Source organism: Gracilinanus agilis, chromosome 1, assembly GCF_016433145.1.
Source record: "Gracilinanus agilis isolate LMUSP501 chromosome 1, AgileGrace, whole genome shotgun sequence".
Taxonomy (NCBI): domain Eukaryota; kingdom Metazoa; phylum Chordata; class Mammalia; order Didelphimorphia; family Didelphidae; genus Gracilinanus; species Gracilinanus agilis.
In genome coordinates, this window is record NC_058130.1 from 190,991,204 (window position 1) to 191,009,137 (window position 17,934).

Sequence of the window (17,934 nt, forward strand, 5' to 3'; positions counted from 1 at the left end):
AAGCATCTGAGGTCAGATTTTGAACTCATTGACTTCAGGCCGGGCATTCTATCCACTTTGACAACTACCTGCCTACTGAATTCCTATTCATCCTTAAAAATCCAGTTCAAGGACTAGCTAGGTGACTCAGTAGATAGAGAGGCAGGCCTAGAAATGAAAGGTCATGGGTTCAAATCTAGAATCAGACAGTTCCTAGCTGTGTGACCCTAGGCAAGTCGCTTAACCCCAACTGCCTAACCCTAATTGCTCTTCTACCTTGGAACTGATGATTAGTATTGAGACGAAGACAGAAGGTAAAGGTTTGTTTTTTTTTTTAATCCAATTCAAATGCTATCTTCTCAGTGAAGCCTTCTCTGATATGTCTTATAGGTAACAAATCTTCCCCCTCAGATATCAGTCACATTATACTTACTCTGAACCTCTATGATATATTTTTCATGTCATAGTATGTATTATTGTTATAAATTTGTTTCACACTCCTATTCACTAGAAGGATATATTTCCGGCTCTTCCCTCAGTACTTAGTACCATGGGCCCCATCTAATAGGCATTTAACAAATCTTTGTTATTGAATCCAGCCTTGACCCCAAAGAGGAAATCAGGATGCAGGAGATGAATGCCCACTGGCAAAGAAGAAAATGACCCAGAATTACTCTTCTACCCTGAGCCAGAGCTGGAGCAAAGAATGTGCTGGAGTCAGAGAGCTGAAATCCTGGGGGAACACTTAAGGGAAAGAGAAAAAGTTCAGTGACACAGCATTCAATCATCCAGTCCAGCTCCTGGATTCATGATACCCACTCCTCTTTAAAGCTGTTTCCCCCAGGCTTCTGCTCTCCAGTTTTCCCCCTCCTTCTGGGCTAGTTCTCTCTTCCTCTGCTCCCTGGGACTTCTCTCAGCCTTCCTTCCCCATAACTCTTTAGCATGGGAAAGGCTAGCTTATCAGTTAAAGTCTTTTTTTAAAGACTGACTTTGCCAGTCACAGGAGAAAGGGAGGGGGTGCTCTAGGAGATCTAAGAGAGATATGTTTGAGAGATGCTAAAACAGGCATTCATCCACAAAGTCTTGACTTTGTGTAAAGGGAACCTCTTCCTCCCAGGGTCATGAACTTTCTGCTCCTCCAAGCTAGCTCATTAGCATGATCTGGAACACTCCAGAGATTTTGATCAGTTCCTGAGATGTGACAAACCAGTGCACAGAGAAAGGAAATGACATGGAGAAAGAGGACTATAAAAAATGAGACCATAGAGGAAATCGGGTTTTTCTCTGGGGGTCTTTCTGCAATTCATTTCCTTCCCCTGCCCTTTACACAACTTTGAAGGGCAAAGACAAGACAATATTTCAAATAAATGAATTTTAATTTTTAATGGTACCTAAAGATTAGAAATACAAGGCACAATTTTCATTGTACTCATTGATATCATCATAAACACAATCAATACTGCGATATAGTGAGGTATACTATCAATCATAAAGCATTGTATAAAGGGTAGAGTGCTGGAACTGGAATCACAAAGAATTTCACTTTTGACACTTTCAACTGTGTGACTGAACAAGTTCAACTGAGCTGTCTCATTTTCCTCACCTATGAAAATGAAGGAATTGGTTTCAATTCCCTCTACTGTTTCTTACTGTTCTAAATATTCAGTCTGAGAGGAAATATTTGGGAATCCTCAGGAACACTCCAAAGATATATATCCCAGCAATCTGCTTTTTTTTGTTTGTTTTTTTCAGAAATGTCCTTTGCTGTTCAACCTGAATGGGAGTTGGTCTGATTTCTAAAGAGCCCCTCATTAAGGATTGAAGTTTATCTGGAACCAGAAGAGCATCAAGCCAAAAACCAAAACCCCTTTAAACATTCCATGAGCTGATGAGAATATCAAAAGGGCCCCAAAGCCCACACACTTTTCTTGAAGGATAAACTCTGAGCAACTATAAAGACATCTGGAGCAGGACAGGGAATCCTCTACAGGTAAATAGTATTTATGGCATATGGCTTTGAGTGAGGAAAGCTAGGTAAAACTCTATCCAAAAGTATCAACCTCATTTCCTAGCATTTCACTCACTAAAAGTCCTCCGAAAAAAGAAAATGCAAATACCACAAGAAAACCTCAAACCCTTATCAGCTAATGCAAGGTTACAATAAATTGACTTGCTAAGTGAGACTCACAAGATAAGGGTCCTAGAAGGAGGAGAAAGGAACAGATAGTGGAAGTAGAAGGCCTTCACCATTTTGCCTAGTTTGTTCTTCCCTAGGGTAGCTAGGCTGGAGAAAGAATTCCTTCCCAGGACCCATCATACCCCTAGAATATTAGAATGTGTCAGGTGTTGTCTCACAAGTCCACATTTATGCTAAAAGGGGCTGTAATACATTGGAACAATAAATATCCCAGATGAGGAAATATTGTTGCTCATGTGGCCTCATCCAGTTTTGACCATTTATTAAGATTCCAGAGAAATACATTTGTGTCTCAAGCTTTTTTGACTGAATATTGACAACAAATATTAATTGTATGCCCATTATGCAGCCTTGGTAAGTCACTATAGCTTCCTTGGTCTAATTAAAAGTTATCTCTGAGACTGTAGATTTCATTCATTGTTCCAACAATTTATTAAGTTCTAAATATGTGCCAATTATTGTGCTGAGAGCTTGGCGTTACAAATACAACCAAATGAGCTAGTCCTTACCCCAATTTTACATTCTAATGGGGGAAGAAGTTCATATGAGGGTGCTGCAAAGTGAGATGGATGGGAGAACAGAGTAATCTGGCAGTCGAGGGAAAAAAAAGGTTAATCCAGAGAAAATCCTGGATTCAAGAGTAAGGAATGCATGTAATGAATCCTTCTAAAGGAAGTCAGTCACCAATGAAAGAGGGAACAGGGTGAAAGTTTCCCACGTAGCAGTGAGAATACAACATAAACAAAAATGCTATAACTGAAATGCAAAACTTGGCTCTTCTAATTGCAAAACCAGTATTCTTTCCAAAGATGATTCTGTCTGAGCCTTGAGATTAAAAAAAAAAAAAAAAAAAAAAAAAAAAAAAGCTTGTTTTACTCACCTCACCAGGTGGTTGTGAGGAAACCCTTTTATAAAATGCAAAGCACTAGATAAATGTGAGCTGCTATTTTTAGGGACCAGTTCTATGAGACAGGTAGAACAAGGATTATTATCCTTCATTGTAAATGTCTTGGTTCTAGTCTCAAAGGCTTGAACCCAGATTCTCTGACTGCAAGAACAGAACTCTTTTCATTATATCATGTAAATGAAATAAGAGGAAAATGTCTTTTCAAAGTGTGATATAAACAAGCTATTATATTATTCCTTTTCCAGGAACTTTCCCTCCTTTGGAATACTTATTTGATGTTATCTATCGTCTTACCCAAGTTGTTCCTTTTCTCTGGGCCTCAGATTCCTCCTCAGTAAAAGGAAGCCAGTTACAGTCTCAGCTTCTTCATCTATAAAATGGTGATAATAATAGCACCTGCCTATATCCTGACTCTGCCATTTATTATATAACCACATAGAGTATATTATATATACTATGTAACCCTAAGCAAGACACAACTTCTAAGACTAATGCCTCATCTGCAAAATAGAGATATGAGCACCTATCTCCCAGGGTTGCTGTGAGGATCAAATGAGATAATGATTGTAAAGTATTTAGCACAGTACCTTGCCCCTAGTAAGTGCTACATCAATGTTGGTTATTGTTATTTGTAAGTAGTAGTGTCTGTAAAACGGGCATAATAGTTAGTACCTTCCTCCCAGGGTTGTTGTGGGCACAATATGAGATATTTGTAAAAAAATTAACATAGTTCCTGCCACATGGTGCTATGTAATTGTTAGCCATTATCTGTTAAATGTGGATAATAATAGCACCTAATTCCCAAAGTTGTAGTGAAGATCAAATGAGATATTTATAAAGTTCTTTGTACAATGCTTAGCATATAGTAAGTGCCATAGAAATGTTAGTTGTTATTATTATTATTATTACCTATAAAATGAGGATACTAAGGCCTACCTCTTGGGAATGTCAGGAGGATCAAATGAAATAATTAGTGCCTGGCACACTGCTATATTAATGTTAACTATTATTATCATCTTCATCATCACCATTAAGGGTTGGACTAGAAGATGGTCCCTTCCAGCTCCAAAGTTTGGATAGATTTCATCAGTACAAGGAATGCTACAAGAGGAGATTCCCTCCATTGACAGATCAACGCATGTTTTGTAACCTAGTCTTCAGAGTTCTCTGAATCACTAAGTGTTGTGACTGGCACACCGGTTGCACAGACACTATATGTCATAAGTTGGACTTGCTCCAGGTTTCCACGGCCATCGACTTCACCCAAGGACACGATATTAATTAAATATCCGGTTATTGCTCTAAGATTACAAGAGGTCCCTGTTGGAAAAAGCCAGCAGGGAAGCTGCAGAGTTGCACCACCAGGAGGCAGGCGCGTGAAGCCCGAGGTTCGCGCGGTTATCTGGAGCAGACAAAGGAGGCGGAGCCAGCTCCCCACCCCCACCCCCAAGGCCCCGAGGCCCCGGAGCGAACGGCGCGAGTAACATGTGGAGGCCTAGGCTGGAAGTGTTCTCGGGTCTCCTGGCCCAGGCGGTTCCGCGGAGGCCTTGTAGGGCCGAGCCACGCATGTTGCAAAAGTCGGTGCCGGGGCCTGGAACGGCTCTGCTCTGCAGCCTCCCTGCCCTCGCAACAGGGCCCGTAGCTGTAGCTTCCTGGTCTCCGGGACAGTTCGTGAGTGTGCAACCCCCCCGAAAGCATACAGAGGCTGCGGCCTCTGCAAGACTGGGCCTGGGAGCGGGAAAGGCGGGGCCTGAGGAGAAAGGGAGGGGCGGGACCTGGAGAGTGGAAGAGGCGGGCCTGAGGAATCGGGATGTGGGGGGAATCTGGAGAACGGAAGAGGCGGGACCTGGAGAGCGAGAGAGGCGGGGCCTGAGGAATCGGGATGTGGGAGGAACCTGGAGAACGGAAGGGGCGGGAACTGAGGAGCTAGAAGTGGAACTGGGGAGCGGAAAGGGGGAACTGGGTTATGGGATAGAGAGGCAGGACCTGGGGAATGGGAAGAGCGAACCTGGAAAACGGGAGGGGCGGGCGGGGAGCAGGAGAGGTGGTATCTGGGTCTGCACATGCGCATTCTTCAACGATTAGGGGGAGGGACAGAAGAGCCTGGAATTTGGCCACCTTTCCAATCTCCTCTCTAAAACTTAGTGATTGTAGACACACTTCTTTTTTACCACTTCTATTTTTTAACATTTTACTCCAACCATCTCTGCTTTGCAGTGCCTGTCCTGGAGTGCTTTGCCCTCCTCATCTCTGCCACTTGAAGTTTGGGTTGTATTAAGTGGCTTTTGTTTTTCTGTGTCTAACTGGATCTTGTGATGCAGTTAACATTTAAATAGCGCTTTAAGTTTCTCAAAAGAGTTTATAAATATCTCACATATTGAGATTATTATGTGTCAGGCGCTGTGTCATTGATCCTCACAATAAGTAATTGGGTAGGATGCTATTATTATCATTTTACAGAGTGGCTTGCCCAGGGTCACCCAGCTAATAAGTACTTGAGACAAGACTTCCTGACTTCAGATTCAGCACTCCTCTCTACTTGGCCACCCTAAGATGTAAACTTCTTGAGGGCAGGGATTATTTCATTTTTTTCCCTCTTGTTTCTCCAGAACCTGACACATATTGTATTTGTGCCCTTAATAAATTCTGGGTCATTGATTGGGCCTTAGCTTCCTCCTCTGTACAAAGAGAAGATTAAAATATATCATCTTTAAAGTCAGTCTCTTTTTATCGCTAATATGGCATTAGCATAACATTTTTCATTGGGTGATTATAAATTCATCAATTCAACTTCACTTCTCCTGGCTGAATTAAATATGTTTGTGTGATCATTTCCTTCTGGGTCTTATTTCACAGGATCCTTAATCATTACTACTCTGAAACCTCACTACTCAGTTTTGGGGAGTCTACTGAGATCTGGAATGAACTCTGGTTTTTTTTTTTCTATAAAATTTGACTTCCCACATATTTAAAGTTATTTGTCTTGTGATAGAGACCCTGGATCTCATCAGCATAGGAAATCACCCTATTAACTCGAATATAGACCATTCCCCCCCCCCCCATATGTACTTTTGAAAGTCACATTCCTGCTATATTCCTATATTCGAGCACTTCTAGCTTTGAAACCATAAGTTGTGTATTGTGTGTCTCAGCATGCCTTTTAGCATCTATTTAATAATCTATTTAATCTATTTAATAATCACTACATCATAAATGAAGTGAGAATTCATATTGTGATGCAACATTGTTCAAATGTTTTGGAAGTGGCTTGAGGAGAATGGTGAAAATAGATTTAGGCTAAATTGTTGCAACTTCATGTAGGGGTTATCTCGAGGTCTTTCACACACGTGTTGTGTTGTAGTGGTGATAGATAGAACACCAGCGCTTTTGGTTTCAGTAGCTCTTATGCCAAGGCTCTTGTATTTATAATTTCTGAATGGTTTACCTGTTATTTATTTAGGGTTGGCATTAAAACATCTTTAACTTATTTGCAGGACCTTGAAAAAAACTTCGAATATAAAATGCCTGCATTATTCATTAGTTAAGAGAAAGTTGTAATTTAAAAGGAGAAAATAAAATGGGTCTTTCCGAGTTACTCTTCAAAATACTTGAGATTGCACTATATTTGGGGTCGTATTAGATTTGGGCTAATACAGCCCTATTGGTGATTCTTGGTCCATTGATACAAAGTAGTAGCTTATCAGAATTAGAATGCTAAGTTACCTGGCAAACTGAACAGATAAATGGTTTTAATATAGTTATATAACTAGTATGTGCCAGTTGGGACTAGAAGCTGAGGTTTACTGGCCCTCTAACCATTATACCATGATGCCTCTACTTATAATATTTATGGGTTGATAAATAACTTTTTTGAGGCAACTAGGTGGTACAGTGTAGATAGAGCACCAGGCCTGGAGTCAATAAAACCTGAGTTCAAATCTAGCCTCAGACACTTGCTAGCTATGCGACCCTGGGAAAATCACTTAACCTCTGTTTACCTTAATCCACTGTAGAAAGAAATGGAAAGCTGCTCTAGTAATTTTGCCAAGAAACCCCTTTCTAGAGTTACAGAGACACAAATGAACAACAACAATAGAATAACTCCCAGGCTGGAGATGGTTATATGTTTGTTCTACCATCTTCCCTACCTTTCTTATTCCTCCCTTTCCCATCCCCAGGCCTTCTTTTGTGAGTTAAAAAAGAAAGAAAAGAAAACAAGAAAAATAAAGCATTTTAGTAAAACTTTCAACCAAAGATCTGCTGCTGTTGTCAGTGAAAGCACTTAGTAACTGTAAGTGTCTAACAAAGCGTCACACAGAGATGCTTAATAAATGTGCGTTGAATTAAGTATGTTTTTCTATAACTGCTGAGGATTTAAGTTTATTTCTATACTTTATCTCCCTCATTTTTATTAAATTAATAATAACTTGCATTTTTTTACATGTCACTTTAAAGTTTGCAAAACCTAGATATTCTATTATCCCATTTGATCCTCATGACAACTTTATGAGTTTATTTCACAGAGAAAGAAAATAAACCTCAGAAAGTTTAAAACAGGGGAAGAGGAAATGAGAGAAAGAAGCATTCATGTAACTTCTGCTGTGTGCCAGGCCCTGTGCTAAGTGCTTGACACATCTGATCTCATTTGATCCTCACAGGGTGCTAATTATTCCCACTCTAAAGTTGAGGAACTGAGGTACATAGAGGCTAAGTGACCTGTGAGGAGACTAAGGCACACAATGGTTAAAAGTGACTTGCCAGGGGGCAGCTGGGTAGCTCAGTGGATTGAGAGCCAGGCCTAGAGAAGGGAGGTCCTAGGTTCAAACCCGGCCTCAGACACTTCCCAGCTGTGTGACCCTGGGCAAGTCACTTGACCCCCATTGCCCACCCTTACCACTCTTCCACCTATAAGTCAATACACAGAAGTTAAGGGTTTAAAATTTAAAAAAAAAAAAAAAAAGTGACTTGCCAGGGTCACACAGTAAGTGTCTAAGGTCAGATTTGAATTCAGATCTTCCAGATGCCAGGCCCAGGGCTCTGTCCACTAAGCCACCAAGTTATCTTAGCTTGATCGTGGACCTTTTAAGTCTCAGAAGCAGTCTCTAAAACCACTTTTTTGTCACTTTACCATTTCTGAAAAGTATTTTGCATGTATTTATAGTGACTTTTTTTAAAGAAATATTAGGAAAAAATCTACGAGAAAATAAATAGATCCCTCTTTTTGTGTCATGAATTCCTCTGCCAATCTGTTGGTTTATGGAACCTCTCCTTAGAATAATGTTTAAAATGCACAAAATGGGGGAGGGGGGGGGAAGCTGGGTAGCTCAGTGGATTGAGAGCCAGGCCTAGAGACAGGAGGTCCTAGGTTGAAATGTGACCTCAGACACTTCCCAGCTGTGTGACTCTGGGGAAGTCACTTGACCCCCATTGCCTACTCTTACCACTCTTCTGCCTTGGAGCCAATACACAGTATTAACTCCAAGATGGAAAGTAAGGGTTTAATAAAATAAAATAAAATAAAATAAAATAAAATGCACAAAATATAGTATTACAAAAGAAACCAATTTTATTGAAATGCAGGTATCAAATTATTTTTTAAAACAAGTTCATAGATCCCAGAAATAGGCTAATAAAATCCTAGGATCTTAGCAAAACTGAAGCTTCTAGTGATCACAATATAACATTAAAGGTAGCCTGTGTTTCTATATTCTGCTTTAGTTTATAAAACATTTTCCTCTAAAAACACACTAAGGTAGTACTATGGGACAGCTAAATGGTGCAATGCATACATAGAGCACTAGATTTCAATATGAGGGTGACCTGAGTTCAAATCCCACCTCAGATACTTAGTAGCTATGTGACTTGGGCAAGTCATTTTCCTCTCAGCCTCAATTTCTTCATTGTACATAATATGTACAATCACAGAATTTTTGTGAGGATCAAGTGAGATAATTTATGTAAAGAGACTTATAAACCTTAAAACACTCTACACAAGCTATTTATTAATATTTGTATTTCCAAATAAGGAAACTGTCTCAGGTTAAGTGACATACCCAAGATCACTAGATTACTTGCCTTTTCTTTTTCATCATTGACAAGTGGTCATTTAACCTTCCCTTAAAGACCTCCATTAATGAGATACTTGATGCTTCCTGAAAGAACCTGTAGCTCTTATCACTAGTAAGTTTTCCCTTATATTGAGCTCTCAATGACTTTTACCTATTGGTTCTATTTCTGCCCTTTGGGGCCTAGGAGAACAAGTCTAATTCCTTTTCCACATAATATAACTGAATATTTGAAAAAATGCTAAATTCTCTCTTCTTTTCCAGGCTAAATATCTCTAATTCCTTCAGCCCATCCCCTCACCATCATGATCTTCTTCTTTTGGATCCAATCTAGCTTGTTAATTAATACCTTTCTCAAAATTTGATGATGTGTAGAATAAGAACTGCCAGTTCCATGAAGTTTTCTTTGATTCTCCTCCAGCTGGAACTAATCCTTTCAACTTCTTAAATTTTTAACTGTTTTACTATATTTTCATATTGTATCTTATATTATAATGGGGTATTTTTTTCATTCTTACTAAAGTTTATCCTTTTTGGTAATAGGGCACAGAAACTGGAGCTGTGACTTCAGTAGTATAAGGAACTCTTGGATGAGGAAATTCCCTCTTCTAATATATATTGACACTTTCTATTCAACTTCTCATCTTAGAAGGTTGTTTAGGATTAAGTGATTTGTTCAGCCACACAGCCATTATGGACCAGAACTGGGATTTAATCCCAGGTCGCCCTAGCTATGAGGCCAAGACTGTATCCACTATGTCAAGCTGCTTCTCTTTCCTCTTGGTAATAAGTTTAAAAAAAAAAAAAGAATAAATTTTATGTGAATATAATACTCTTTCCTCAGAAATATTATTCTATATTTCTTAATACTATTAACTTAATAAGTAGGATGGCAACAGTTCTGTAATAGTGTTTGGCGTGACTTAAATATATCCAGAAAAAAGAGTAATAATTATCTTTATCTTTTAGAATTCTCAGTTTCAAGGCTTCAGAGGCCAGATTCCAAAGGTCAAAAAGCAGAGCATTCATTTGATGAATTTGAGGAAATCAGGAACTTTGGGTGACAAAAAGTAAGTTACATTATCAGTGCTTCCCATTTGTGATCTCCAACTGATCTGGAGCACCAATTCAGTGGCATCACTATCATGAAGATAATATTCTTTAGAATTCCCCTGGACTGCACCCTGAACTGTGTCAGGGCATCAGTAAGAATAGCCAGACTTAGGGGATGTAGAGAGGGTAGAACCTGGCCCTGATCCAAAGTCCCATTTAAAGCAAGGCTGGAGTCACAAAGTGAACAAAAATTAAATTCAAAACAGTGAAACAATACAGTAGATTAAGAAAAGCCCAGGAAATAACTCCATAATAGGTACAAGTAGAACCTCAAAGAAAAAGAATGACATATTCACAATAACTCCAAGGAAGATGGAAGAGAAATGAGACAAGATATTTTTTAATGAAATTAGAGCACTTAAGAAAAAATTAGGAAGAGAGTAACCTACTTAGAAGAGTGAAAAATATGACCAAAGTAATAAACTCACAGAAAAAAATAGAATGAAGCAATCAGAGTTCAGTGATTCAGTGAGACAACATTAAATATAAGAACAAAGATTGAAAAACTAAAAGAACATGTGAGGTATCTAATTTCAAAAACAACTGACCTGGAAAACAGGTCAAGGAAAGATAATTTTAAAATCATTGGTTCTTTGTAATTAGGGATGGCTTTCTGGGAGAGGAGGGGAGAAAAGATCCTGGGAAATATAGGTGATATTAAATCAAAAGCTATCAAAAAAACCTTAATTTTTAAAATCAATATACAATCCCAAGAGAATTTTGTTTGATTATGATTTGATTAAAACTTTATTGGTATATTTTGTTCTGAACATCATCCTTTTTAACTAGAACCCTGCCCTGCTCTCTCCCCAATAAGCCATTCCTCCTAACAAAGAGAGAAGAAAAAAATTCAACAGAACTAATGAACACAACAGGATCTGACACCCTTAGAATCTGTCCTGCCTCCCTGCTAAACTAAGGTGCATTTTCTCATCTTTGAGCACAAATTTGGGGACATGGGTGTACATGTGTGTATATTTCAGATGCACAAATTTTCTTTAAGAAAATGCTTTCCTGAAAAGAGCAGAACTAGGTGACATTGTACAAAGAAAGCAAAACATTGTGGACCAATCCAATGTAATGGACTTTGCTATTAGTAGCACTGCAACAAGTCAGGACACTCCTAAAGGACTTATGGGAAAGAACACTAACCACATTGAGAGAAAGAACTATAGGAGTAGAAATGCAAAAGCAAAACATATGATATCACTTATCACATGTATATATGAGTATGTGATTTGGGGGTTTAGGCTTTAAACAATTGCTCTATAGCAAAAATTAATAATAAGGAAATAGGTATCAAGTGATAACATTTGTACAACGCAGTGGAATTGCTTGTCAGTTCTGGGATGGAGGAGGGAAAAGAGGAGGGAAAGAAAATGAATCATGTAAACATGGAAAAATATTTTAAAATAAATTAAAAAAAAAAGAAAATGCTTTTCTATACATTTAATAAATACTTGTAGATTAAGTGATCTGACCACATCATGTATTTGCTAATTTGCCCCAACATCCTTCTTTGGATTTTTAGTTTTAAGTTGAAAAAAGAAAATCTATTCTCTTAATATTTTGTTGTCTATTTGGGGCAGTTAAGTGACCCTGTGGATAGAGCACTGGGCCTGGAGTCAAGAAGACTCATCTTCCTCTGTTCAAAAGTATCTTTGGCATGAAAACCCCAAAGAGGTTACAAAGAGTTGAACATGACTAAAGCCACTGAAACAACTGAACAACAACATAAGGATTGGGAAGATTTTTATGATTTCTAAAGTCTCTTTCCCTCTCCTCCAGCTTCTAGAGTTATTTTGAAAATGAAAAGGATTGTGCCCATTTAGAATCGTAGTCTTAGAGTTTGAAGAAACCTCAAAGGGTATCGTATCCAACTCTTTCATAAAGCATAAGAGCCCAAATAATATCCCACCTTAAAAAGTTTTGGTTTTGTCCAAGCTTTCTTGGTCTTCAGGACTTTTGACTTCATAGAATCACAGAATTTTTGACTTCAGATATCATATAGTCAGGATGTATTATTAGGAGAGGGGAGGGAGATTTTAACATTTTCTTATTGTTTAAAAATTATGCTAACATTGAGTAAAGTAAGTTTTGCTAACTCTCTCCTGCTGTTTTCTGATTTTGCTACAGTTCACTGGATGAAACCACTTATGAAAAACTTGCAGAGGAAACACTGGACTCCTTAGCAGATTTCTTTGAAGATCTCGGAGACAAGCCTTTCACATCTAAGGATTACGATGTTTCTTTCGGGGTATTTCTATTATTACTTTAATTTTTCTGACCCATTGAAACATTGAGAGTAAGAAGCCTCCCTCAGTAGCTTCAATAAATAAGACATAAGATCATAGATTGTGAGCAGCAAGGGCCATTAAAGGTCATCCTGGGCCTCCCTCTTCTTTTTACATGTGAGTCCTAGAGAGGTCAGATGATTTGCTTAAGGTCACCCAAGAAGTAAGCAGCAGAACCAAATATTGTACCCAAACCCTCTGATCACAGATCTAGGGTTCTTTCTACCTGGGAGCCACTTCGCAGTGAATACTTTTATATAATTGGCCCAAGTCTGTAAAGAGAACAAACATCTCCCTGGGAAATTTTGTGAAAAATAACGAGAAGCCTTCTAAGAAGGCCTCAGCTAGGAACATTGGATTTTAGTGGGACTTCTTCTCATGTCACAGCCGGGGAATTATCAGTAGTCTGACAGTCCTCCTACTTGGCAGAATAGAAGTCAACAAGACTTTATTGAGTTTCTGTTAAGTGACAGAACTAAGACTCAGAGTCTGCCTGTTAAAAATAAAGGCTATGTGTGTGATTCAATCTAGCAAGCATTAATTAAGTGCCTTCTGTGTGCAAAGGAATATAAAACAACCACAAAAAAAGTCCCATCTGTTCCCTAGGAGCTTATATTTTACTAGAGTTTACAACAGATACACAGATAAATAAATACATGATTATTTGAAGAGGGAAAGAACAGGAAGAACCAGGAAGACTATGAGACTTCACGGAGGAGATGGCATATGAGCTGAGCCTCAGAGGTATCTCAGGTTTCTAAGAGATGGAGAGGAGGACACAATGCATTCCAGGTGTGTAGCATAGCCTCTTAACAAGCCCAGAGTCAGGAGACAGGATTTAAAATTTGAGGAACTTAGGGCAACTAGGTATCTTAGTAGATAGAGCACCAGGCCTAATGGAAGGTGGAAGTCAGGAGGTCCTGGGTTCAAATCTGGCCTCTGACACTTCCTACTTGTGTGACCCTAGGTAAGTCACCTCAACCCCAATTGCCTATCCCTTACCACTCTTCTACCTTGGAACTGATATTTAATATTGAAGGTAAGAGTTTAATAAGGAAAAAAAATTGATACTAAGTCAAAAGTTTAGGATTTCTTTTTTTAAAGAAAGAAATTTGGGAAAGGGTTCTTGCTATCTGTTGGCTTTTATAATTATTTTTTAGAACTAACTCAGTATTGTGCAAGTAGCCCAGTTTGTCTGGAATATAGGGAGAGTGCACAAAAGGAAGTATTTTTAAATGAGTCTAGAAATTCTTTCCCACCTCCTGATTGGCTAAGCAGCTCTTTTGAGTGCTTCTCCTGGCACCAGATGATGAATAAATGTTTTCAGAGTTATTCCTTTCCCATTCCAAGATTTATGTTTTGAAATTCCTTGTTAAATTTGTAAACCTTTATACTAAACCAGTCTTGGAAATAACTGCTTGACTAGGTGATAAAAAAAGAATCCTGATTTTATATATTTGTCTACCAGTCTCTATCCACAAAGAAGGGTGGACTTTTAAAAACAACAAACCAAACTTTTTTGAAGGATTCTTTTTTTTATTGGTTTTAAGTCTACACCAATGAAAAATACAATATAATAATAATGGGATAAACAGAGCAAAGCTATTTAAAAATGTAAAAACCATTAATTTGAGGGCCATGTAAAAACAGGCATAAGTCTAGACATCCTTAGTTTATTGACTTTTGGTATAGATTCTTTCTGCCAGTGCATCTCCCAATCCCTCTGTGCCTTAGTAAACCATCTTAGCCAGTAGCAATGGCAGAAAAAAATTCATCCTCTAATATCCAACTTGATAAGTCGTTTTTTTGTTTTGTTTCATTTTGTTTTGTTTAAACTTAATCAAGCTGATTCTTGAATAATAATATATCCCTGTTGCCAGGGTCCTAAGCAAAGTTTTTGGAGCTTGGTTGGACCTGACAACTTCTGTTCACTGGCATGACCTTCAGGAATTCAGGATCACCTCCATGCTATATAAAAACATTAGAGAAGAAATTAAAAAGTGAATTAATTAAAAAAAAACAGTTTGGCTGACCAACACCCTTAGGAGCTTTGAAGGAAGGAAGTCAGCAAATCGCTTCTAAATATTCAGGTTAGTTTCCAAAAGTCTTGATGTTGCAGGCTTGAACTATACAACTTCCTGGCACCCTATGTCATAATTCAAATGCACTTCCTCCATGAAGCCTTTCTTGATTTCTCACTTACAACCATAAGTGATCTCTCCCTCTTCAAACTGCCATATTATTTTTACTTTTCTATTATATTTCACATTCTATCTAGTATAGGAATTATATTGAAGCAGTATAACATAACAGCTATCATTTATATATATGGTGTTTTAATTTTTTACAAAGTGCTTTAGAAATATTATCTCATTTGCTCCTCACAACAACCCAGCAAGGTAGCACCTATTATCATTTTCCTGTTGAGGAAACTGAGGCAGTCAACTTCTAAGTGATGTCCCTAGGATCACACAGCAAGTAAGTGTCTTAGGGCAGATCTAGGCTCTATTCACTGTGGCACCACCTGCTTCATAGTGGATAGGGAGCCAGCTTTAGAATCAATGATATCTGGATTTAAGTCTCATCTCACATGTAATGAGTAGGCGGCCGACTCTGGGCAGATCACATCAACTCTTGGGGCTTCAAGGCAACTCTCTAAGAGAGGAGTACTTAACATGTTTTATGTCATGGACTTCATGTCTCTGTTGCAGAAAATAAAATACAAAAGACTGAAAATTAAACCAAATATATTAGAATATTGTTACCAAAATACCAAGGGAAAAAAATTCTCAGATCCCAGGGTAAGAACTCCTCTGACACTATAAGATACACATTTTCTGTCTGGCCTTTTCTTTTCTTTTTTTTTTTTACCCTTATATAAGGATGATATTAGAAATTAAGTCTTGTTATATTAGTTATTATATTATTGCCCATTCTTTTTACACTTACCTTCCACCTTAGAATCACTATCTAATATTGGTTCCAAGGCAGAAAAGTGGTAAGGGCTAGGCAATGGGATTAAAGTGAGTTGCCCAGGGTCACACAGCTGGGACTCTGAGATTTTCTACACTGATAAAATCACAGGTCTGTACCTGGAAAAGGAGCTCTTATTGAATGAAAAGGAAAACTTCCACCTCAACCTCCCCATATCCCCTAATTTTATTCCGCTCTCAGTCCCCTGCCTCATTTAGTAATATTCTCCCTGACTGTAATCCCTATGAGGTCATAAATTATTCCTTATCTAAAATTCCTATTTCCCCAAAACCTTGTATATTTCTCTGCACGTAGCAGGTGTTTAATAGATGTTTGTTGTTGTTAGAATAGCTCTATAGGATGCAGCGGATGTTTGTTTACATATGCTACTGAGTATTCTGAATTAAGATTTCTTGAATTGGATGGGGACAGCAACTTAGGTTTGAGTATTTATTAAATGGCCATGACAAACCACTAGGTGTCATACTTAGGAAAGAGTTCCTTCTAGCTTGTGACCTTTTTAATTATTGTTTAGCACTAACTCCCCATTGAGCAAGGAGAAAATCCCCTCTTAAGGTTAATTCTCTTGGCAGCAGTTAATTAATACCAGAAAGCAGGCATTTTGGTTTGAACTCTGGAATTATTTATGATAAGCATCTTTTTGAAGATGATCTCAGGTGTACAAACAATATTTAATGAGTACCTCCCCCTACTGTGTCTCTTCCCACCCCACACCCACCAGGAATTATGGTCTGAGCTGTGGGGAGCAGTATGGATACCAGTGAAATGATAGACATGGACAGCCATGCCCCCAAGAGCTTCATAGTCTAACTAAGGAGACTAACCACCACACAAAGGAAATAGTTTTATGATGGTTTTGCAGAAATACATTATTAAATATTAAATAATGGATATCCTTTGAGAATAATGGGTAAGGGTGTTAATTAACAGCTGGTATCAGCAATGGAAGATATCTTTGAAGACAAGAGTTTGGGGACAAGTTTTATGGATTCAGAGAAACCTCAGTTAGGTTTCTTTGGGAAATATAAAACTGGGAAATATTCCATACCTTATATATACCCATTTACATACATGTGGTCTACCCCATTAGAATATAAGCCCCTTGAGGGATTATTTTTGCATTTTCTTTGTAAATCCAGCCTTTAACATAGTGCCTGGCACATAGCAAGCCATTAATAAATGTTTATTCATTGGTTAATAGAATTGTAAATCTACAATTGAAAGAGAATTTAGGGATCGACTACTCTAACTGTATTTTATAGATGAGGAAATTAAAACCCTTGGTGGAAAAGTGACCTGTACAAGATGATACAGATAATGGGTGGCAAAGCTGGCATTTGAATATAGGTCCCATGTTTCCAAGTTCAGTGCTCTTTGCACTTTACCAAATTTCATCTCTTAAAATTTTTTTAAATTCTTAAATAAAATTTTTCTGAACTCCATAAACACCTTCCCAAAAGAAGAGTTTAATATATAGAGTAGAACAAGATTTTATATATATATATATGACACATATATATAAAACCATAATTCTATATTAGAGCTTGCTTATTTAAAAATATATAATAAATTCCATTTGTTACTTTCAGAGCAATCTTGCTTATATTATCTTCTGAATTTCTTTCTGTTCTCTTCCATGAATTTAAAAAAAATGCTTCAATGATCCTTGTTTGTTTCTTTTTTTATTTTCAACAACACTATTACTAGCTCCCCTCACCTCTCAACCCCAGTGTGGGGAAAAAAAGACAGAAACTTGGTAACAAAAAAAGCTTTGTCAAAGAACACAATTCCTGTCTTTTTCTTCTGGTGAACTCATACTAGAAGCTTTTATTTATTTGTTTATCATCTGTTCATTTTAACAAATATGTATAGTCAAACAAAATAAATTTCTGCATTGGTCATATCCAGAAATACTTGTCTCATTCTACACTCTGAATCCATTCCTTCTTTGTCGGGAGGTGAATAGTATACCTCATCATCAATCCTCTAAAATCCTGATTGGTCACTGCACTTTTGAGAATTCAGAGTTCTTTTTTTTTTTACAGTGTTGTTAATTATATAACTTATTCTCCTGGTTCTACTCACTTACCTTTCTATCATTTTATACAAGTCTTCTGGGTTTCTCTAAAATTATTTCATTAGTGATTATTGTATACTAGCGTTCCATTACATTCCTATACCATAATTTGTTTAGCCATACTCCCCCTTAGTTTCTAGTACTTTACACCTAGAAACATCTAGGTTGTGATCAGTGGATAGATTGATGGGCCTAGAGTCAAAAAGACTTGAGTTCAAATTTGACCTTAGACACAAATTGACTTTACCTCTATTTACCTCAGTTTCCTCACCTATAAAATAATAATACCCACCACCACCACCCCAAGA

At 37.8% G+C, this 17,934-nt stretch overlaps 1 protein-coding gene across 1 annotated transcript in view; it reads left to right on the forward strand.

The window, feature by feature from the left end:
* Positions 1–4,562: 4,562 nt before the first annotated feature.
* Positions 4,563–17,934, forward strand: part of FXN (frataxin) — a 31,176-nt gene continuing 17,804 nt past the window's right edge. Inside the window, exons 1-3 of the mRNA XM_044659367.1 lie at positions 4,563–4,754; positions 10,118–10,218; positions 12,398–12,518. Of these exons, the coding sequence (XP_044515302.1) occupies positions 4,569–4,754; positions 10,118–10,218; positions 12,398–12,518 (408 nt within the window). The 5' untranslated portion in view covers positions 4,563–4,568. The remainder of the gene's footprint in view (positions 4,755–10,117; positions 10,219–12,397; positions 12,519–17,934) is intronic.